At 35.3% G+C, this 23627-nt stretch overlaps 3 protein-coding genes across 6 annotated transcripts; all 3 read left to right on the top strand.

Moving 5' to 3' along the window:
* The first annotated feature begins 659 nt into the window (after positions 1-659).
* LOC130986600 (probable ubiquitin-conjugating enzyme E2 18) lies at positions 660-5056 on the top strand. Of its 2 annotated transcripts, XM_057910053.1 has the most exons (6): positions 660-885; positions 1049-1152; positions 1257-1359; positions 1534-1597; positions 4485-4573; positions 4661-5056. In XM_057910053.1, exons 1-6 carry the CDS (start codon positions 712-714, stop codon positions 4754-4756), a joined length of 630 nt encoding a protein of 209 aa, XP_057766036.1. In that variant the 5' UTR covers positions 660-711; the 3' UTR covers positions 4757-5056. The 2 variants fall into 2 exon arrangements, with proteins under 2 accessions (XP_057766036.1, XP_057766035.1); XM_057910052.1 differs by having other exon boundaries at positions 691-885; positions 4485-5056.
* Positions 5057-14533: 9477 nt separating this feature from the next.
* On the top strand, positions 14534-16180 carry LOC130986598 (BEL1-like homeodomain protein 11). 3 transcript variants are annotated; one of them, XM_057910051.1, is made up of 4 exons: positions 14534-14760; positions 14980-15786; positions 15861-15921; positions 15985-16180. In XM_057910051.1, exons 2-4 carry the CDS (start codon positions 15002-15004, stop codon positions 16111-16113), a joined length of 975 nt encoding a protein of 324 aa, XP_057766034.1. In that variant the 5' UTR covers positions 14534-14760; positions 14980-15001; the 3' UTR covers positions 16114-16180. The 3 variants fall into 3 exon arrangements, with proteins under 3 accessions (XP_057766034.1, XP_057766033.1, XP_057766032.1); XM_057910050.1 differs by having other exon boundaries at positions 14535-14760; positions 14884-15786; XM_057910049.1 differs by having other exon boundaries at positions 14535-15786.
* Positions 16181-17860: 1680 nt separating this feature from the next.
* LOC130986597 (peroxidase 9-like) lies at positions 17861-19503 on the top strand. Its single transcript, XM_057910048.1, has 4 exons — positions 17861-18204; positions 18270-18452; positions 18527-18692; positions 18890-19503. Exons 1-4 carry the CDS (start codon positions 17983-17985, stop codon positions 19288-19290), a joined length of 972 nt encoding a protein of 323 aa, XP_057766031.1. The 5' UTR covers positions 17861-17982; the 3' UTR covers positions 19291-19503.
* The last annotated feature ends 4124 nt before the right edge of the window (positions 19504-23627 follow it).

The raw sequence follows: 23627 nt of genomic DNA, 5'->3' as shown, positions 1-23627 counted from the left end.
GTGGGTTGGGGGGTGGTGCAGGGTGGGGTGGTGAAAATACCAAAACTGTAAAAATCAAATGCATTTTTCTGTTCAAAGTTATGCATTTCATGTGAAAACTTTATGCATCTTCGTGGGAAACTATATGCATCTAAAATATATCTATTTTGAGAAAATCTAAAAAATATAGTATTTTTTTTAATTATTAAATCCGAAAATTACATTCCAATTTTACCCCTCTCCATATTTTGCCTTGAAATGCTTGGAAACTCCTTGCCACGTGTCACCATCTTGATGCGCCACATGTCATAAATATATGGTCTAGATTTGGATCTGCGGATCTATTATAAGCATAGGGATCTGCATGATCCCATTCCTATATATATATATATATATATATATATATATGTATAATTTTATTTCAATCGATACGGCATATAGGTATTCGATATATATCAGTATCGCGGTATACATCGAAATATCGGTAATATACCAAACAAAGGGCATATACCGCGGTATCGGTATATATCGGCATACCGCTGTATAAGAAAAATTGATACAGTTATCCTATCGAAGTTTTTTGGTACAGTACCATACGAAATTTACGGTGTACCAAAACTTTGGTATTTTCGGTATTTTTTCGATAGCGTAAGTTAAATAATTATCAAAATAAAAAATAAAGAACCGAAAAGTAAAAGAAAAAGATACTGTATGAAATGAAATTAAAGAAAGATGAAAGAAGTGTATGAAACGGCGGCGTTTAAAAAAGCAGCACCGCTAGACCTACTCTGCCCCCTTAAGAGCAAGCAGCATGAATTCCTTCTCCAACGTTTAACTCTTCCTCGCAATAATTCCTCTATCAATTTTTCGTGCACGATGACCTCAGACTCCGGTTCCTCACGCAAGGTTACTTTTCTGATAATTTCGTTTCGATTTTCGTGTGATTAATCGTGTATTCATAGCGTTGATTTTTTTATATTTATTTTTTATCTGTATTTTTTTGGGGGTTCAAAATTGTTGATTGATTGTTTTCTATTTTGTTTTCTGGAACTGGAATTTGGGGGAGAAGGCATTGAGCAAGATCGCGTGCAATCGGCTGCAGAAAGAGCTGGTGGAGTGGCAGGTGAATCCGCCTGCCGGTTTTAAGCATAAGCCTACTGATAATCTTAAGAGGTTTGTAAATAGTTTTTGCTCGATTAATTTTATTTTCGCTTTTGATCAACAAATTGGAAGTCAGTTATATTTGGTAGTGATTGATTGAGTTTTGGCATGATTAGATGGGTAATTGAAGTCAACGGGGCACCGGGTACGCTCTATTCCGGCGAAACGTATCAGCTTCAGGTTGATTTTCCGGAGCATTACCCTATGGAAGCGCCGCAGGTATATGTTCTTGGCGGATGCAGTTCCCTTGTTTTGTGATTCTGCGAAAAGTGGGAAACTTTGTGTCTCCCGAGTGTTACTTGAGTTGTTCTTTTAGGGTTTCACTGCTAGCTTCGAATTGTACCTCTGGAATGCGTCTGTTTAGTCAATTGATATTCTTCGTTGTGTCGACAGGTTATATTTGTTCCTCCAGCGCCTCTGCATCCTCACATTTATAGTAATGGCCATATATGTTTAGGTTTGTTTCTATTCTGACTCAATTCCCGCCCCCACGCCCCAAAACCAGGAAATTGGTTCACTATTAATATGCTTGATGATTTGTTCGTTCTTAATTGTTGAAACCTTTTTCTTGGTTGTTTTCCTGTTTTGGTTTAGTATAGTGTGCAATCCCTTTGTCTTTGTTACCGTGGACAACGGTGTTGAAGTACTACTAAATGTGATAATGTATCCTAGTGAACTATTATGACTTCCAGATTAAACAAGTAAAAAAGACAAAAGGTCTTGCTGATTCAGTTTCTAGAAGTTGAACTAAAGTTTAAGGGGATAGAATTCATTTTTCGAGTTTAAATAACTCTTGTTCATAGTCAACTAGATTAAGCACGAAGCAATGCAGTGTTTACTGTTATAAACTGAATGATCATCTTCACTTTAATATGCTAGTGTCTTTTTAGGAAACCTGGTTCATGAGTATATGGCTTGTGACTACCATTGGGCTTTATGATTTCTGTTACTTTGTTTCATCTTTTAACAATACTATTTAGTAAAATTATAGATTTGTCCCTCTGAGGAGATACAAGCGGTGAAAACTCTATGTAAAGAGAGAGTTCTAGGGTTCAATCCCAACCGTGCCCCTTTCCCCAACTCAAAAAAAAAAAAAAGGAAAAACAAGTAATTTTCCCTATCCCGTTATTTCACATTTTAGTGGACACCGTTTAGTTTAATTTTATGATGGGAGAAATGCTTATACTTTTAAGCATATTAAGCAGTCGAGAATTATTTTTGGTACACAGGCTTAAGCTGGGGTGTTTTGTTTTTGGTCATCGAAATGATGGGAATCCTTCCAGCATCTATCCTTTCATTTCTTAGTTATTCCTGTTATAGGAAAAAAACTATAGTCTCGATTATCCTTCTACTTACTGTTCAAGTTACCTTCTTCCTTCTTTCTCCATCTTCTTATATCTATCTCCACACTATCAGCATTTCCAAAGTTGAAATTATTTACACAAAGTGTGTAAAAACTAAGAATATGTTTGGTTAGGTTTTCAAAATATTTGATTTTAAAATATAAATGGCAGATGAGTTAAAAATGATACAGTGCAATAGTGCATGAACCAATAATATCCTTGAAACTGAACCAAAAGAGGATATGATAAACACTCTTTTGGAATTTCAAAGTAGTTAAAAAAGTGACCTAGAAATTTCAAATAATAAAGATTAAAGAATGAAAAATGAACCAAATGGGCTCTGAGCAACTATATTGTAAACATAAAATACAGAGAACTGACTGGTGGATAATGTTGGATTCTTGCCTTGATTATTCTCTAGCTCATGCTATGTTTAAAAGTTTGTTGGTGGATTCTGAATGGCATATAATCAGCCACATGGAAGGCTAATCTTTTTCTGTAGTTCAAAGACCAATTTTTCTTGCCTCATTAAGATGGAGATGGGATTTTGTGCATTACATGGTACTGCCTGCATTAGGCGTTTAACAGAGACTGGTGTATTTTTTTGTCGAAGACAGTGCTAGAATTGATTGTGGTTGGCTCCTTTAAGTGGGAGGTGGTGTTCCATATGTTGTTTGACCATGGTTCAAGCAGACCTTTAAAGCAGGTTTTGAAAAGAGGATATGATAAAACACTCTTTTGGAATTTCAAATAATAAAGATTAAAGAATGAAAAAAGAACCAAATGGGCTCTGAGCAACTATATTCTAAACATAAAATAGAGAGAACTGACTGGTGGATAATGATGGATTCTTGCCTTGATTAATCTCTAGCTCATGCTATGTCTAAAAGTTTGTTGGTAGATTCTGAATGGCATATAATCAGCCACATGGAAGGCTAATCTTTTTCTATAGTTCGTAGACCAATTTTTCTTGCCTCATTAAGATGGAGATGGGATTTTATGCATTACATGGTAGAGACTGCCTGCATTAGGCGTTTAACAGAGACTGGTGTATTTTTTTTTTGTCGAAGACAGTGCTAGAATAGATTGTGGTTGGCTCCTTAAGTGGGAGGTGGTGTTCCATATGTTGTTTGACCATGGTTCAAGCAGACCTTTAAAGCAGGTTTTGAAAAGACATTACTTTGTCTCTTGTAGAAAAGCCACTTAAAGGTTCTTGGCCATAGAATTGAACTTTAAAGAACTGGGTTATATACCATATACTGCAGTGGGAGCCTTAAAGTCTCTGAAGAAACTGCTTCCGTATTCTATATCATAATGTTACTGGTGTTGGGTGAATGATTTGTGTGATGTTAGATCTTCTCAATGATTTGGACTTCATTGAGAATTTTAGGGTTTTCTTATTGTCATATGGTTATCTCTGTACTGTCTAGTACAAGAAACATATATTGGTAATATATTTAGTTATTTGACTGGAAACGGGTGCCATAAGCAGCTATAGCATATTGCAATTTGCAAATAATAAATTGAGTCCGAAATAGAATATTGAACTCCTTGACCTTTACATATCAATTGCAATATGCAGCCAGCTATGAGATATCCAGAACTTATTGGCAGCCAAAATCAGAAAATTGAGACCTTAATTGAAACAAATAGTTTATTTACTCCTTAATTTTCATCGACCTTTAAATGTCGAGCCATAAGATTTGTATTATAATTGAGAAGAGACCTATAAATTACTTGGTTTCCTCTTTGTTAAAATTTGTTGACCTTCCGGCTATTGCATTCTTCATCTTTTAGGTCTCTTAAGACGCTCAATTGCCAAATCCCCCCCTATTTCTCTTTCCTCACTACCCCCAAGCCAACCAGAGGAGGGGAGGTGAGGGGGATTAAAATGAAAAAAAGAATTATGTTCGGAAATAAACTAGGTTGTTCCGGTTTGTTAATCAGATAATTGTACTTGACATGTAATGTTCTTCTCTTTTGGGAAAATCCATTGTGCAGATATTTTATATGACTCTTGGTCCCCAGCTATGACTGTAAGTTCAATTTGCATCAGCATTCTATCTATGCTGTCAAGCTCCACCGCGAAGGTTTGTCCAATTTTCAACTGTCGGTTTTTCATCTCTGAATCGAAATTGTTGTTGGACATTGATCCCTTTGAACTTTGTTGCGCGCAGCAACGTCCAGCCGACAACGACCGCTACGTGAAGAACTGTAAGAATGGTAGATCTCCAAAGGAGACGAGATGGTGGTTCCACGATGATAAAGTGTAAATGCAGATGCAGATGTAAACCTGTAACTCAACCTCGCTCTATCCTATAGGTCGGAGGATAAAACAAAAACCCCCCAAAAATTGAAACAAATGTTCAACTGCTCTGGATGCCATGCTGGCATCATACGTTCTGTAGCAGCTAATGTTGGTATATATTGTGTTCTCTCTCTCTCTCTCTCTCCACCCAAACTGCATGTAATTGTCTCATTTGGATTCTATCAAACTTGCATCATATTGTAACCTACTCAAATTCTAAGTTTCACTCCTTTATTATTCAGTTAATCAGACATTTTGAGGCTAACAGCTTACATGTGGTTAAACCAGCTTTTTAAGTTTGGATTTAGAATATTTGAATTGAATGTTCACAATTTTATTATAATAACAAAATTTTCTATTAACGAAATATACGATGTTATTTCTAAAATTCACTGCCTTCTATATTAAATAAAAAGGTTTTTTTTTTTAAGCTATATTAACTAAAAAGTGAATTATAGACTTAATATGATTACTATTAAATAAAGTATCAAATATAGAAAGTTAATAATATACTATGTTTTGAGATGATGAAATGCAGCTTTATTAGGCATGTGTGAGTTGTAACTCTCTTGTGATGTGTTTTCTTTGGTTGGTAAATTTTTCACGAAAAAAAATCAAGGATTAAATATCTATTTTCTTTTCTTTCATTTTCTATAAAAGAGAATTTTATCATTTCTCATTCTTTTTTTCACTCCAAGAAGAGATAATATTATCCATCCACTTTGTATGTGATAAATTTATCAATCAAAGATAACAAATCTTTAGAAAAATAATTTAAAATTTTGAAACTTAATGAGTTTGTTAATCTTAATGAGCCGAGTATTATCGGGCATGAAACTAACTAGCTTAATGAGCTTGTTAATCAGCTACTACTGAGCTTAATGTTATCAAGCATGACTAAGAGGGTGTTTGGCTAAGCTTATTTTAAAGAGCTTATGACTTATAAGCTCTTGGAGCTTATAAGATGTTTCAAGAGCTTATAAGATGTAGTTTCTTAAGATCTTGTAAGTTATCAAAGTGTTTGGATAATTGAGCTTATAAGCTAGAAATATAGTAATTTTTAGTTAGAGAGATAAAATTAGAATGATATATAATGAAAATAAAAATCATAGTTGAGTTGTTTTTGTAAAATAAGTGTTTCTTATAAGAAAATGAAAAAATATGTTGGGGTAGATGAACTTATTTTTTGGGGAGCTTATAAGCTCTTAGAGCTTAATTTTACAGTTTATAAGCTCTTTGGGAGCTAATTTTGTCAAACACTTTGAAGGAGCTTATAAACTGTTTTAAAGAGCTTATAAGCTCAGCCAAACACCCTCTTAATTAATTAACAAGCTTTACCAAACGACTCCAGCAATTAAAAACAACAATGGAAGTAAAATAGATGAAGAGACAATGTTAATTTTCAGTTTGTAAGTTATAATTACAACTTGTGAATGCCTTAAAGACTAAAATAGTAGTGCTATAAATTACAAAAGGATCCGACCGAGAAAATAATAAGAAAATAACACAATCTCACAACTGTTTAAACAAAAACTAAATAACCCAAAAAAAAAAAGTTGCGTAGAATATTATCTGAAGAATCACAACCATAACGAGGCAGCCAACAGTCGATTTTATGATCTCTCTTGTTAATTGAGTGTGAGATATATATTTTATTGTCAAGATAAGATCTCTTTTCTTACGAAGATAAAGACTCCTTCCTTGTAGGACATGAATTCTTATTCACCCTTCTATGCATGGAAATTTTCCTACATTAAATAATAAATTCGACAAAATATATAAACAATTGTGAAATAGTCAAAATAAAATATACATGGACGTAACAAGCATGCTGATTAACAGTGTTTAAAAGTTTTTGAAAAAGGAGTTGCTTTTATCATCCTATAAAATTACAAAGTGCTACTATTTGTATAGTATTAGTAAGCATGCATACATGATACATGTACAGCCCAAATAAAGGCGATTGTAATAAGCATGAACGGATGGATCTATCAAGGGTGCCTCCAATACTTGGAATGAGTTTCAGCTCTCAAGCCGCCACATCATCTTTTTCAAATTCACCTATTTTTTTCTTTAATTTTTTTTAGAGGCAAATCTATGACATCTACTCTAACAATAAAATTTGTTTCTAAATTTTTGAGGGTGGGTCACACTATAATATACACTACATTTTTATATCTTTACATATGTTTCCCCAATTAACTTTGTTTGCATTGTTATTTTACATATTTTGATTTCATGTTTAATTTAAAATTTTTATATTTAATGATTTAATATAATAAAATAAATGGCTTTATAATTAAAATTACATTACTAAAATTGAAATTACATTAATTGGAAGCACATAACCATAATAATTCAGATTAATATTACTTAATTCTAAGGATCATTGGCAATTAATTGTGCCCAAATATATTGTGTCAAATCGTGTTGAAGTTGGAGATGAGCTTTGTGATTTTTGAGATAATTTCAAATGCTTCCCAATTATTTGTATTCATTAGTATTGGTTGTTGAGGAGTTACATCTTCTTTAGACCAGTTGATCGCTTTTTCACCGTCATTATCAATAATCTGTTGTGCAAAATAATATATATGAGTATTATGTTGCGAAGATCTTCCTTGAAATAAGATTGTGTGGAACTTCGATCTACTGCTCAACGAACTTGTAACACTTCAAACGCTCATTCGATGTCTTTTCTTGCAATCTCTTCTGATCAAATTTTTTTGTCTATACGGGCCGAGTACCTCTTGACGAATGTAGCCTATGTCGGATAGATTTCATCTCTCAGATGGTACCCTTTGTTAATTATACGTCTGATCGTTCATTCACCAAGAATTGAAATGGTGGAGCATTTTATTGAATGAATGAATTAAATAATGGAGATTGATCAATGAATGAATTGAAATGGTGGAGCATTTTATTGAATGAATGAATTAAATAATGGAGATTCATCAATAAAACACTAGTAATAAAATACCGCAATTAAATGATGAAATTATAACAATATAAAATAAGCATAGTATCATATCCACAACTATTGACAAATTCAAAATATAATGAATAATTTAACACGTACACCCAATTAATATTCAAGCAACTACTCCCTCCGTCCACTAATTGTTGGCCTAGGAGGCAAAACACGGATTTTAAGAAAAAGTGTAGTGAGTGGAGAAAGGGACCCACAAAATATATTGTTTATTAGTTGAGTGGAGAAAGGGACCCACAAAGTGTATTGTTTATTAGTTGAGTGGAGAAAAAATGTATTGTTTATTGGGACCCACCAATTAAAAAATTATAAAGACTTACTATAAATGGGTAGGACATAAATTGGTGGACGGACCCAAAAGGAAAGTAGGCCAACAATTAGTGGACGGAGGGAGTATTTGATTTGTCGTTCTCCACTTCTCCTTCTCAGCCCACTCGATCACCGCCGCGTAGATATTATGAAGTATTTATTTTCGGCTCCACCCATTATAATTTGGATCTGCCCCTACATGCGTAACCGCAAGAACTAGCTAGTTGTTTCTTCGTTTTTTCTTCTTGAGTCAATTTTTTACTTGGCTCTATTTCATAACTAGCATGTAGTCCCAAATCTGTCCATGCAGTTTCGATGAGAATAATTTGACAATAAAATTTATAAGTAAGAAATTATATCAATTGCTTGTAAATTATCTTATACTTCATTCGTACTAATTCAATAGGCCACAAAACTTGAGCACATATATCAAGAAACTAATAGTTTATAATAAAATAGGAGAGAATGTAAATTTTTATGAGGATATATATATTAAAAAGGTAAGAAAGAAAAATGAATATATTCTTTTCTAAATGAGAAGAGAGGTAATTATGTGTGGGTCACGATGATATGATGTAAATAATGAGTTATGTAAAATTATTTGTTATGCATTAGAAGTAACCTATTGAATTGGGACTAGGAATGTCAATTCAGTCCGAAATCCCTGGGCTAACCCGATTAACCCGCCAATCTAAGAGGGTTAGGGCTCAAAATTTTCAACCCGATAAAAATTACAATCCGATTGCTCATAACCGAATAGCACGACACCAGATAGGGTCGGCCCAAAATTAACCCGAAACCCTATAGAGCTGACCCGAAAATAATGTGCTCGCTTGATTATATGAAAATTTCGTTATTTGATTTTCAATTTCATTACTTTTCTTATGAAAATTAGTATAATAAGATAATTTTTCTAAAAGTCTGTGAAATGCATTTTGATTCAATATTAAAAATTCAATATTAGAAAGTTATACTCATCATTTCACTTTTCTATATTTTTAATCCAATATTTAACATAAAATATTTAGATGTAAAAATTAAAAAATGATACTTATTTAATAAAAATATTGCATCTTTATATCTCTAAAACTTGCATAATAGTTATTATTTAAGTCGATGTTGAAATATTACTTATTTATCCATGTATTTATTTATTATAAATATAATATTGTCAAGAGAAATATGTTAATTAATTTTTTGAATAAATTTTTGAATCCGACTAGCCCGATGAGCTAGCCCGAAATACAAACATTTAGGGTTAGGGTTAGCTAGCAAAGTAGCAATAGTGCTACTTTATTTTCTATACATTTCTTAATTTTTGTGTCTAAAAATAATGAGATATTTATAATGGGACGGAAGGAGTATAAGTATCATATTCTACTATTACCCTGAAATCGATTACTAATAAGGCAAATCAAATTTTATAACACAAGAATTTTATAATAAGTATATAGATAATGTTTTATTAGTTTCTTCTTTTCCCTAGCTAGCAAAGTAGCAATAGTGCTAGCTGAAGTACGTGTATCTGGAAAATTTTGAAGATAGAAAGTAATGAAAAATATAAATTCAATTTCCAAAATTTTAGACGTACTTGGAAATTTTTAAAGACTAAAACTAGATGAAAAATATCAAATTTCAATTCCAACTTCTTGTATGAATCTGACAAATTTGAATGAAACATACTCTATCCGTCCACAAAAAATGTGACATAATTACTATTTTGAGTGTTCATATATAAAAAATGGGATCTTCTTTTTTAGTATATGAGCCTACATCTTTTCTTTATTTGTTTTATACTTACAAATACTTATTATTAACAAAAAAATATTTTTGATTCAATTTCAGTCACTCATTTTATGAACGGTGAGATCATTTTTCTATTATATAAAAAACATTATTCTTTTATTAAAATCTATGCCCAAAAAATATGCTCTATTTTTTTTGGACGGAAGAAGTATGTGATATTTAAAATTTAACTTATATTGTGTGGCATAAGCCTGTTGATTAATGTGATTGTACGACAGTTTTAATTTGTTGGATGTGTGTGGGCCTTGAGTTGAGTTCATAAATTGATGAACAAAGCTACAAAACTAGAGTGTGACAAGTGGAAGTGGTCAAAATCTACAGAAAATTTGAAATGATTATTACAGCCAACCAAATCAGTGTTGCCCAGAATCTATGATCAAGCTCATCACCAATCCTACAAATATATGTATATAAATCTGTACATATTTTTTGCAAATTTTAATTATTATATATTTTTTCCAATGGCGATTTTGCAGGGTCCTTTCAACATCCTATAATGGCTGATATCAACAGCTGAAGAGAAAAATGAATACAATCAGACAATATTGAAACTCAATGCAAAACACACACACAATTTGCTTTCCATTTGGCTTTTTGTACACCACATGAACATCCCAATAGGGGAGATGATCTCTCAACCCGGCCCACCCAATAATATGAACCCGACCCGAAGATGAGAGACACCCCCAATCCCCATCTTATATTGGATCCTCAACTCCTTTTTTGGATTCCACGAATCTGGAGTATTACTATAAATTCCGAATCCGGATTTAGACTAGATATGATCATGAATCCATCTACATATATAATTTTTATTTTTATGGAACCTTAGCATTAATCAATTGCTATATATTCTTTTTTATTTTATTTTTATTTTGAAGTAACCCCTAACATTAACCATCTAATCAGTTCGACTAATGTTAAGCTTTATAAGTGTGATAAGATAATGGATGTTGGAAGTAAGAGACCCTTGCCAATAAAAATGGTGCTGACGATTGACGAATTGTTGATTGACACACACGATAGTGGGGTTTCAAATTTGGATTTTGTCTTGAGGGTGATGACAAACTCATCGCTCAAAATTGTGTGACAGTCGAGGAAAAGTGTGTAAACATTGTAGTATTTTACATTATTAATTTATTATTACATTTTTTTTTCGTTACACACTCTTTCACAATTGCATAATTTTCACATTGTTTGCAAAAATAGTGTGTAACAATGTAAAATACATTCACTACAAAAAAAAGTTTATATTATGACATGAGGCTTCGTAGCTAATATTCGTGTCATAAAAATTAGTGGCGTTTAATTGAAAGTGTAACTATTATTGATTAGGTACATCATCAAATGTCACTAATTTTTATGAAAACTTCATGTCATTAGTGGATTTTTTTATAGTAATTTTTACTATGATATTTATAATTATTACACAAGTTATTTTTTAAGAAAATCATTAAAGACATATTGATATATTTACACAAAAAAATACTCCCTCCGTCCCAAGCCAATAGGCTCAATTACTTTCGGCATGGAGATTAAGAAACTCACTTTATGATAGATAAATGGTGTGGTCCACAAAAAATTAACCTTTTAAGTATTCCCTTATTTTATTTTTAATCATATTTGTTTCCTAATCTCATTTTAACCGTCCCTGTTCTCGCCGCCTTTGAACCCTAAATCCCAAAACCCAGATGCCCTTCCCCGCCTCTCACTCCTGTTGTAATCTGGCAACAACATCCCCAAGCCGAGGTCGTCGCACCTACTCCCTCATCTCTACGGCGGCAGCGTCGCCTTCGACCCTTGCTCAGCCCGACGGACAGCAGCGGCTCCGTGCCACCGCCGCGCCCCAAATCCTCCAGTCCTAGCCCTCTACAAATCCCAGCCCAATTCACCTCTCCTTGCTTCGATTCCCGGCGACAGCAACTGAAAACCAGCCATCGCCGCCTGAACCAAGCCCCCCTCTCACTTTCTTCAAGGTTACCACCGCTGCCTCTGAAGTCTCCGGCAAAATCACTATGAAACGCTAATCACAGACCGACTCCGTCGCTGCCTCTGTCGCGGCCACCATGGATGCTCCGTCTCGCTCCCCTCGGACGGCCGCCGGCTTCACCAATCCTCGTCCCTCTCAAACGCGTTGCCCCAACTCTTCTCACTCTATTCGATTCCTCTGCAGAGGTAGAGAAAAAGGGTAAAGAGGAGGCAGCTAGGGTTTGCGCCGGCTAGAGAGGTGGTTGTTGTCGCCGGAAATTGAGGAGAGAAGGGAGGGAGGTGGCTGTTGGAGAGAGAGAGAGAAAATGGCGGAAGAGGAAATTGGGAGAATGGGTAGATTAGGGTTTCATCAAGGGGATAATATCCCCTTTAATTAAGTAACTAATGATTTTTATTAAAGCTCTAATTATTTCTAATTTTAGACTGGGGCTATTGGAGTGAGACGTCCCAAAAAGGAAAATGAGTCTATTGGAATGGGACGGAGGAAGTATATATTAATTTTGTTACTTTTATCTTATGGGTAATTTTTTTTTGTTATATGAAATGGGATAGAGTGGTTAATTAACTTTTTCAAGAGATACTCAAGTTTTACACGAGGATAGAAGAGTCAAAATGGATCGAGTCGAGTACTCTACTTGTAAATTGTAGGTACCCAAACCCGAAATTCACTGTATTTTACTACCCGCACTCGACCCGCAAATCACTATGGGTACCCGAGTGGGTACTCAGTCTATCAAGTTATATATATTCTTGAAATGGACTATCAATCAGCGTATTTCCACCTCTTGTCTTGAATCGTGCGTTTGATCGGTCGCTTGCTGGTAGTATTATTCATCCCCGTTTTTTTTTTTTTGATAAATTTACAATATTAGATAAAGAAATTAAATGGCCGCGCCACAGGAGACTCGAACCCAAGACCTTTTTGGCCTTAGGCATTAACCCCTTACCGCTTGGCCAACACACGCACACAAGTGAAGTTTAGTTATAGTGGGAAAATTACAAATTTTATTGCCAATCAATTATCTAAATTTTTCTAATTACTTCATTACGAGAAATATGTCGTTCTTGTAGGGGCTCTGCCATACTTTGTTTGTGTTCCTCTCGAGAAAAGAGAGAGTTTATGGGTAAATCTAATCCTTTTGGGCTTCTAAGAGAAAGATTTAGATGTCAGCCTATGAAACTCATATGCTTGTTCATCCAAACAAATATTCAGCTTGCCATTTTTCAAGACTTCAGGGATGCACGTATAAATTTGTGTTCTGTTTAAAGTTTAATTATTTAGATTTGTTTTAATTAATAAATAATTAATTTAAAAAAAAATCGAATATTTGGGTATACTCGCAAACTCATCGTATATATATACCCAATATCTACAAATATGGCCTACACAATACCCGCACCTAACCCGCTTCACAATTCTACTGGGTATTTGGTACCCGAGCACGTACAAGCCGGGTCGGATCGCGAATGCCCGAAACCCGCAATCCGTTTTGACGCCCCTAGCATTATATATGGATTTGGGTCCTTGTTGATCTTATGAATCTGAATTTGGATTCCAATTTTTTGAATTCGGTTGATTTGAACCGAAGATCTAATAAAAAATTAGATCTGAATTTGGATCATATAGGATATGGTCCAGATTCGATCGATTGCCATATTTGGCTATAACAATTTTCTTTTGCGTATGTCTAGATACACGAATTTTTACCAAATTCTAATTTTGTATATAAATTAAAAATTCTGATTCCAAATATACAAAATTTTCAATTACTACCCCTAATTAATATTGAAATGGACCCTTGAAATATCTGCTTGACTTAAATGGCTGATGTAATAAATAATTAAATAATTTAGATAGTCTACGCCACTTCAATTAACTCATGATTGTACTAATTTGCCACTTCAGTCTTCAGCTTGTCATTATGACATTAATTCGTCGAAAATTGATAATCATATAAAATCATTGAATGTTAGAATATCTCAAGGAAGGAAGAATTTTTAGTTCATTATTGCAAGACCATTAAATAAATATTCATGTATTTATATACAATTACTCGTTTTCTTTTTGTGTCTTCGTTATATCAACTGTAGAAGAGGCCGGCCGACTATGTTTCTTTTTCTTGTTTTTGTAATAAACTATTTTCTCCATCTCACATAGGCTAGTGTAGATTCTTCTTTACTTTTTTCTTAGCGTCCCAAATGTTCAAACTTCATATTCTTTTTAAACTCTAAACTAATGTTTTCCTTTTGTAATAAACCAAAATTGAAATAAAGAAATCACATTAATTTGGTGGGATAAATCCGAGCTTGAATTTCTTACAAGATCTCATCTATAAAACAAGAATCGTTGATAAATCTCAATCTGTGGTGCTGCTGCTGCTGCAGCAACACAGTGAAGTCATTTTTAGCAACATGCAGCATGCACGATCCTCCATAAATCCACGGTCTTTGAATAGCAAAGGAGATTAAAAATTGATGAGAATTGGGCATGGATTGATTGTGTGCTTTAATCGAGGAAGCCTCAAGAATTTGTGAAAATCAGACTGAAATGTGCTTTTTTTGAGTGCCCCAAAGAAATGGCGCAGCAGGAAAGTAAAGCTGCGAGATTGCTGCTTTTAGCTTGGTTTGTAGTCAGTGAAGAAGAAGCGTGACAAATTTTTCCCCTTGTCATTTTTAGCATTTTTACTTATTTTATTTCTATGCTTCTTTAAGCTCTCTCTTCTTAGCTTTTATAGCTCTCAGCTTTCTGCCATATGGTACCAATAGACTTCAGAAAAAGAACCCCTCCCCAAACAAAAACACACACCCAATGTAAATATTGTAAAAGAAAAGAATCTCTATCTCTCTTTTCTTTTCTAGATTATTACTAAGTTTTGTAGGTATGTTTGTCCCAAAACTTGTAATAATACACTGCGAACGACATTTCTTCTTCATCGTTTCTTGCTATTGATTTCTGTGAAGAAATATATAACACATTGTTCTCGTACTTGCATTTATATCAGGAGCTAGCTTTTAATTGTTTCTCAAGATTCAATGGTTTCAGAAGATTCATCTTTCCCACATTTTGATGCTTATTCAAGCTCCTCACTGCCTCTCAGCATCCAGTCTCTCTCGGAAAGAATGTCGCGCTCCATCGACATCGGCCCCGATCGCCATCTCATCGATCTGCTGGGCAAGTCCAACGAAGCATCTCAGAGGCTCTCTCTCTCACTAGGCGGGGGAGAGAGAGGCCTGAACATGAACCCTGCAGCAGCCTACCTCATTGCCATGAAGGAAGGCTGTGATCAGATGGGGTTTGACGACTACGACTACGCTGCCATGAACCAGCCATATGGGAATCAGTCTTTCGCTGCTTCCATGATGGGGAGCTCCAAATACCTGCAGGCGGCTCAGTCCCTTCTTCAGGAGATGCTGAGCGTCGGCGGCGAGGGCGTGGATACGAGCAGCCGTCGATACATGGATAGGTTGAGCAGGCGACGCCTCTCGGCGAAGCTCAAGGCGGAGCTCTCCAGCTGTGAGTTGCTGTGCGAGAAGCATGGAGAGTATGTGAAGCTGGTTAAGCTGATTGGGTTGCTTGAGGAGGTGGAGAGGAGATACGATGAGTACTGGGAGCACATGGAGGAGCTGGTGCATTCATTCGAGGCGATTGCCGGCAGTGGAGCGGGGAAATCCTACACGGCGCTGGCCCTCTTAGCCATGTCGAAGCATTTCTGCCGCTTGAGGAACGCCATTGTAGCTCAAATCCATGTGACCAAGCACAAGCTCCTCAAGGACATGTCGAGGTTGTCTCAGCTGAGCCTCATGGATCACAATCGAGCCATTCATGCTTGGAGGCCACTCAGAGGCCTGCCGGAGAACTCTGTCACTATTCTCCGCGCTTGGCTCTTCGAACACTTCCTGCATCCGTACGCGCTTCATTTTCAACGCTTCCATCACTTCCTTTCTTATTATTCATATATATCTTGGATGTTTTTCACAGCTATCCTAATGACTCCGAGAAGCTCATCTTGGCATCCCAGACAGGCTTGTCCAAGAATCAGGTAGCTCCTCAACAGATTTCATGATTTATTTGTAGATTGGATTGAATGATTTTGAGGTTGCAGGTTTCGAATTGGTTCATCAATGCTCGAGTCCGGCTGTGGAAGCCCATGATTGAAGAGATGTACAAAGAGGAGTTTGAAGAGTCTTCCACAGAATCTGATCAATTGTTGCCACCTGACTTAGCTGATTGATCATATTGCCAATTTGTATCTTAAGCTTGTTTCTTGCATGCCAATATGAGAATTAATTTCATGTCAAGTCGTTTCCGATTTCACTACATCAATATCGTATCTTGTACTGAACAAATGAAAATTATGTACCTTTTCAAAGATATATATATATATAAGAGTTGTTTTCGTGAGAACATAAAATTGAACATATATTGCTTCAAAAAAAATAAAAAATTGAACATATATAATCATTGCATTCATCGTAAAATTAATTATATTAATTAAAAAAAAATGAAATTTTCGAAAATTCAATCCCAATAATGCATTGCTTTTATTCGTAGATTTATCCTTATATTTTTTTTTCCAACTTGCTCCCTATCGTAACAAAAATAGATTAGGTCACCCAAATGACTAACATATATGCCTTCCAACTCAGTCAACAAAATTACAAATTGTATTTCCTTTTTTCTCCCCCAATTTGAATGTTCTTGCCTCACACACCAGATCCAGCCTCCCACCTAAAAGGAAGAAGAGGAAAAAGGGTAATTTCGTTGATAAGATTGGAAGGCTTGTTAGTCATTGGGCGATCTCATCAATTTTTGTGAACAAGACGGAGCAAATTGAAAAATAAAACAAAATGATAGAGAGTCAGTAATTTTTTTTGCTATAACCATTTGAAATGTTTTGAAATTTAGTTATTAAAATACGATTTTACTAATGAGAAAAGAGAGAGAGAGAGAGAGGGAGAGAGAGAAATACAAATACAAACAACCCTTGAGAAAATGTTTTGAAACTTAGTGAACTCAAACAATATGGCAAAATTCCGAAGAGTTAATATGCTAAGTAATGCTTTAACTCATTTCATATAGTAAAAGGAAAATTTATTTATAAATATAAAATATTGAAAATAATAATTTTTTGGTTGTAAATTTACTGATACCACCACCACCAGGTCCACCACCAAATCATGTAAAAGTGTTTAATAATAATATAAGTGTGTAACAGTGCAAAATACATTGTTGCACACTTTTCGCGACTATTACACGATTTCACTAATTTGTATAAATCGGAAATAATGTGTTACAGTGTATTTTACACTATACAAATATTTGGGTCAGAAAATGCTATTATTTCGACAATTTTATTATTAGAATTTCTTTTTATTATATGATTTTGGCTAGATTAGAGTGCTGCTCAAATTCCAAATTGAGTGACTAAACCAACGATAAGGAGCAAATTGAAAAGAAGAAAAAAAATGATAGAGAGATAACTATGTTTTGCTATAGACATTTGCAATGTTTTTTAGACTTAGTTAACTCAGACAATGTGGCAAAATTCCAAATCGAGTGACTAATTAACGATAAAGGAGTATATTAAAAAAAAAATTGAAAGAGTGCTCGATTTTATTTTTTGCTATAGACATTGGAATGTTTTTGAGAGTTAGTTAACTCCAATAATATGGCAAAAATTCCAAATTGAGTGACGAATTAACGATTAAGGAGCAAATTAATTGAAAGAAAATGATAGCGCGCTAGTTATTTTTTGCTATAGATATTTGGAATGTTTTTGAGACTTAGTTAACTCAAAGAATATGGCAAAATTCCAAATTGAGTGACTAATTAAACAATATTGCAGAACGTGGATGACATATATATCATCTGGTGCAGTTTGAGCAGGTGAAACTAAAACCAGAAACACTGTCCCCAAATTCAAAACATGACAATTGACATGGTCAAGCAAGCATAACCATGTTACTACACAAGGGGGATTTGGTACATACATAAGGGAGCTAGCTAGGAGCAGTTGATGATAATTCATGCATCACCTTCTATATAATCTCATGAATTATTCTTCATCCAATCCAACTAAAAACATTTGAATTGCAAAGAAATGGCATCTCTCCGGTTGATCCTGGCCCTCGTGGCCGTGGCCGTGGCTTCCCTCTCAGCCTCGGGGCGTGGAGGCAACACGGGCCTCAGCCCCGGGTTCTATGACCTCTCATGCCCACAGGCTAATGGGATCATAATGTCAGTGCTGGAAAAGGCCATCGCCAACGATTCAAGAGCTGCAGCTTCCTTGCTCAGGCTCCACTTCCATGACTGCTTTGTGCAGGTACATTAATTATTAGCAACAAGTTTTGTGAGAATATATACATGCATAACGTAGATTTGTATTAGGGGTGCGATGCATCGGTGTTGCTGGATGGTGGCGCGAGTGAGAAGAACTCGGGACCAAACAAGAACTCACTGAGGGGATTCCAAGTGATTGATGAGATGAAAGCTAAGTTGGAGCATGTCTGCCCTCACACAGTCTCATGTGCAGACATTCTTGCTCTTGCTGCAAGGGATTCTGTTATCCTAGTATGTCCTCTCCAAAATAAACAGATTTTAATGTAAATATCTGAGACAGATTTTGATGGATATATGTTTTGCAGAGCGGCGGACCTCATTGGGAAGTGGCGTTGGGGCGGAGGGATTCAAGAACGGCAAACCTCACCAAAGCCAACTCCGACATTCCCGCCCCCAACTCCACCGTCCAAGCACTCGTAGCAAAGTTTAAGCGTCAGGGCCTCCACGAGCAAGATCTCGTTGCTCTTTCCGGTTACTTATACTCCCCGGCCCTTTCATTTTTTCACTAAATAATTCTTTAATTTTGCTCTTATTCACTTACCACATGCATGTTTAAGAAATAATGGGTAACGAGTTAATTAATGATAGGCCATGATGGTTTTTTTGTGTATAATGAAAAGTGGGATTAAAAATAAAGAAATATGGTGAAGTAGATGAAAAATATGCAGGAGGGCACACGATAGGCGTGGCGAGATGCGCGACGTTCAAGCAGAGGCTGTACAACAAAGCGGATGTGACGCTGGAGAGGAGCTACTACAACGGCCTCAAGACGGTCTGCCCTAAAGTCGGAGGCGACAGTAACGTGTCGCCTCTCGACTTCTCGTCCCCACGGAGATTCGACAACACCTACTTCAAGCTCTTGTTGGAGGGCAGAGGGCTTCTCACTTCAGATGAAGTCTTGCTCACCGGGAACGTCAGGAAAACCGTGGATTTGGTGAAGAGCTATGCTGAGAATGAGGCTCTTTTCTTCCACCATTTTGCCAAATCTATGGTTAAGATGGGAAGGATTAGTCCTCTTCTTGGTGCACACGGCGAAATCAGGAATAATTGCCGCAAAATCAATTCTTGATTTTTTACGTATGGTTTTATGTGTTAGTTGTGTGAAGATGTATAATTCATGCATGCAATTGTCAACAAGTATTGTATTAAATAATCAAGTTTATGAAAATGTCCCTTGTATTTAAATAACATTAAGTACAAGGGACATTGCAATATCCCTTGTACTTCATGTTATTCTCATGTCATCAAGTATTAATAAACAAGTGTAAGAGTTAAAAGGTCCTCTTTTGAAGTATCTAATATATATATTTGTTATTGTTAAAAGTCACAAATTTCAATTTTACTATAATTGTGTCAAAATTAGTTTGACCGGTATTGAATGGACCTAACGCGATTTTCACCTCGACTAGGTGGGATGGGATGACCCAGCCTTCCACATTATTCAATATTTATGTTACATACTTACATGATTGAAAAAAACAACCATGCGTGGTTAGAAATTTAAAGATATATTTCTTCAAAAAAAAATTAAAAATATATAGATACATAAGCTAGTGGAAAATGAACGTAGACTATAGCTTTATGGGCAGGGCCGTCTTTAAGGGCGGGCCAATATGGGGGACGATCCCAGGGCCCATCATTTTTTAAGGCTAATTTTTTTTTACTTCTTCTTATATTTATTATTGTTATTATGGGCTTAAAATTTATTTTGTAATGTAGTACTATTATTATTATGGGCATTGAAAGAAAAAAATATGTGCATTGACTCTATCATAAAATAATTAAAAGGTCTAATACTCCCTCCGTCCACGAAATGAGTACCCATTTGTGGACGGCACGGGTTTTAAGAAATGTATGGAGTGTAGTGTGAATAGTTTAAGAGTCCCACTTTTTGAGTGTATTAATTAAATAGATGTGTGGGTACACTTGCCAAAAAGGGAAATTGGTACTCATTTCGTGGACGGACGAAAAAGGAAATATGGGTACTCATTTCGTGGACGGAGGGAGTATCATTTTTTGAAAAATATAAGAATGAAGGTTGTGATACAAGTTTGACTATTGCTAGGAGTCTTGCACCTAAGATGAATATAGAGCCAATATTTTTAACAAAACGTCATATTACTTGGAAAAAAATAATTTGATGAGGGAGAAAGTGCTGAAGTTTCATTATCACCCGAAGAGTCATTCAGAATTGAGTATTTTGTAGTTGTCGTGGACATGACCATTGCTTCTTTAAAATGTAGATTTGAAGAAATGAAATCATTTGATCATATATTTGGTTTTTTGTTTGATTCGAAAACTTTAAATCTTTGGATAGTGAAAATTAAGACATTCTTGTGTTAATTTGAAATATGTTTTTAGTACTCATGATAAAATATTCAATATTGACTTGATGATTTATTTACTGAATTAAAAATATTACAAATGACATTGCCATATAAGATAATGTCAGCTATCGAAATTTTTGAATTTGTGAAATTGCAAATTATTATCCAAATATTGCAATAGCTTAATTATAAGATCTTGTTGACTATGCATATGTTACTGTAGTTTCAGTTGAAAAAAGTTTCTCAAAATTAAAATTATTGAAGATATATTTGGCATCATCAATATCGCAATAAAGTTAAATAGTTTAACAAAATATTGAAAAAAAAATGGAGCACCTTTTTCATCACAACTGCTAATCAAATTAGTTATAGAACTAGTGTGCATCATTATAATGAAGTAGGTAACCTTTCTCCCTTCTTGACATACTGTCGTGATCTAATTTACGATCTTACACGACAATCGTTGCCAATAAAAATAAAAAGATACTAAAATAATTAATAAGAGTTTCCTTTTATGTGTACACTAAAATAGTGTCTAACTTGATTAATAGTGGGAAAGCACACACAGAAATGTCAAGTGCGCACGTGAGTGTGTAGCTCTTTATAAATAAACAAACAAATGACGCATGTGTCGACCGAGAACACGATTATGATAATAGGTGACATGCTATGTTGCACAGGTGCGAGGGGCGGGTGCGGGAGCGATACGATTCGGATGCGGGGATACAAATTTTCAAAAATTATAGGGTACGTGATCACTAAATTATTAGCAACAAATTACCGCAACTAACACGGTGCAATTGCAGCACAAAATCAGTAACCGAGTATCGTATCCACAGAGACTATTATAACGAATTACTCTAAGTAATCCTAATTAAACTATAGTAATATTCAGGCAACGAAAGGTAGAGATTGGTTGACGTAAATTAAAACGCAAATAGAAACTAATAAAAATACGTAGATAAATTCAAATATGGAAAACTCTGACCCTAGGGATGTATTTTCACCAATCAACTACATGCATTCAACCTATTGATTCAATTACCAATTTTAATCCAACCCTGATGAAAGATCACTATATTATCCACAAGCGTCTCTAACGACCACCTATGAACGTAGATTAATTAATCCCTTTTCACATTCAAGACTCCAAGGAATAAATTAACTCCCAATAGCACATAAAGAATAGCTTCCTATAGCTTCACCTATCGCATTCAAGACTCAAGGCTAACACTATATCATGCATTCCTGAATCAGTTAAACAATTATCGCATTCAAGACTCAAACTGAACAGCTAAACATGTAAATCATTGATCAGATAATTCACAAGAGATTAAGCACCAGGAATCATGAAGCATAAGTTGGAAGGCAAATTGATATCAATAAATCAAAAACACATAATTAATTAGCTATGTACAAACCCTAGGTTCAGATTAAAAGACTAGCCAGACATAATAAAATCAAACATAAACATAATTAAATTGAACGCAATTGTAAAAACGAATTGTATAAAAACCGAATTGAAACGATTGTAGCGACTTGAATCTTCAATCTTGATCCAAGCCTTGAAAACTGGAAAGCTAAAAAGTTCTAAAGCTATAAAACTGAAATATGAAAGTTGGGAACTGAAAAACTAAAGCTGGGAACCCTGAATAGGTACAAGGAAGACCTATATATAGTGTCAGGGTAAAACTACAGAGTTTGAGCTCGAAAAGGACTTTAAAAACGAAATAAAACGTAAAAAGGCGGGCTGACAGCGATCGCACGGCGGGCACCCGGCGGTCGCCGGATTCTTCACGTTTTTCCTTCATTACGCGGCGGGCGCCGCCTGATCGCCAGCCACGCCGATTTCTCGGCGGGCTGCGCGGCGGTCGCCGGCTGGGTTGCCGGCTGCTGCACAATTTTCCTTCTTCAGGCGGCGGTCGCCGCCCGGTCGCCGCGGGGTCGCCGCCGTTTCGCTGCTGCGCGCGACTTTCATGTTTTGGTCATAATTTTCTCGTCCGAACTCCGATTTATGATCCGTTTACGCTCACGAACTCGTATCGAGACAATCTACAACTTCTATTTCAGATAAGTTTTCCAAATTCGAACTCAATAAACCTGAAATTTCCTTGAAAGTTCGAATAAGAATCATGTTTCAAAAGATAAAGCAAATTAAGCATAAAACAATCATCCAACACTCAGTTTCCTATAAAATAACATCATATGAACACTAAAAACCATGGAAACATGAGTGTTATCAACTCCCCCAAACTTAAGCCATTGTTCGTCCTCGAATAATGGGAAGAATAAAATCAATAACACGAATGGGTAAGAAATCTAGTTCATCGATGCCTCCGAAAGAATAAGAATGATAGAATTCTCAAATCCTCAATAATTAAGCACAAAAATCACCAATAAACACAACTTATAGCAAAAACAACCTTGACATTCCAAACAATTGAATCTCACAAGGTATGTGTATCACTCAACTCTCAATTTGATGGAATATATAGGACGTGTATGCTCTCATCGAATTCAATGCAATGCAGATCTCTTACCATAGGCTTGCCAATCGTCTACAATCTCCATCGCTAAAAGTGTGCCAGGACTAAGATCAGAAAGGTCTTTTTCTTTGGGTTATAATGTAGGGACATTGGTTAAGGTAGGGAAATATAGGCTAAGTGACTCAAATAAATTAAGAACACCAACCTTATAACTTCACAAAGCAAGTATGGAATAAATTCCATCTTCCACCCAACTATATCACCATAATCAACACAACTCAAGGGATTTAATCATCACAAAACAGAACTAAACACTCTTTTATGCTCTCCATTTATTTCCAACAAGCAAAAAGTCGATTTTCTAACAAATATCTCAAAGTACACTCGACTTCACACTTTTTTTTTTCTTTTTTTTTTCTTCCTCGACAATTTTTTTTCTTTTGTTTTCACAACTTTTCTAGAGCTCATAAGAGTAAATAGTAACACAAAATCATCTCTTCTTCTTCACAACCCACTATGAATATTCACCACATAAAGATTCTCATATACTTCATCACCCCCTATCATCCAGCTAAAGAATAAAAGCTAAATAG

The sequence above is a fragment of the Salvia miltiorrhiza genome, chromosome 5 (genome assembly GCF_028751815.1).
Source record: "Salvia miltiorrhiza cultivar Shanhuang (shh) chromosome 5, IMPLAD_Smil_shh, whole genome shotgun sequence".
Lineage (NCBI taxonomy): Eukaryota > Viridiplantae > Streptophyta > Magnoliopsida > Lamiales > Lamiaceae > Salvia > Salvia miltiorrhiza.
This window is presented reverse-complemented; position numbering and strand designations above follow the sequence as displayed.

Bases quoted from the DNA above. Each gene is read 5' to 3' on its own strand.
- LOC130986600 (XM_057910052.1), top strand. From the start codon at position 712: ATGAAAGAAGTGTATGAAACGGCGGCGTTTAAAAAAGCAGCACCGCTA. The intron at 1,153-1,256 runs GTTTGTAAATAG...TGGCATGATTAG, and splicing joins CCTACTGATAATCTTAAGAG to ATGGGTAATTGAAGTCAACG. The intron at 1,360-1,533 runs GTATATGTTCTT...TTGTGTCGACAG, and splicing joins ACCCTATGGAAGCGCCGCAG to GTTATATTTGTTCCTCCAGC.
- LOC130986598 (XM_057910050.1), top strand. From the start codon at position 14,915: ATGGTTTCAGAAGATTCATCTTTCCCACATTTTGATGCTTATTCAAGC. The intron at 15,787-15,860 runs GTACGCGCTTCA...TGTTTTTCACAG, and splicing joins TTCGAACACTTCCTGCATCC to CTATCCTAATGACTCCGAGA. The intron at 15,922-15,984 runs GTAGCTCCTCAA...TTGAGGTTGCAG, and splicing joins CAGGCTTGTCCAAGAATCAG to GTTTCGAATTGGTTCATCAA.
- LOC130986597 (XM_057910048.1), top strand. From the start codon at position 17,983: ATGGCATCTCTCCGGTTGATCCTGGCCCTCGTGGCCGTGGCCGTGGCT. The intron at 18,205-18,269 runs GTACATTAATTA...GATTTGTATTAG, and splicing joins TCCATGACTGCTTTGTGCAG to GGGTGCGATGCATCGGTGTT. The intron at 18,693-18,889 runs GTTACTTATACT...AAAAATATGCAG, and splicing joins AGATCTCGTTGCTCTTTCCG to GAGGGCACACGATAGGCGTG.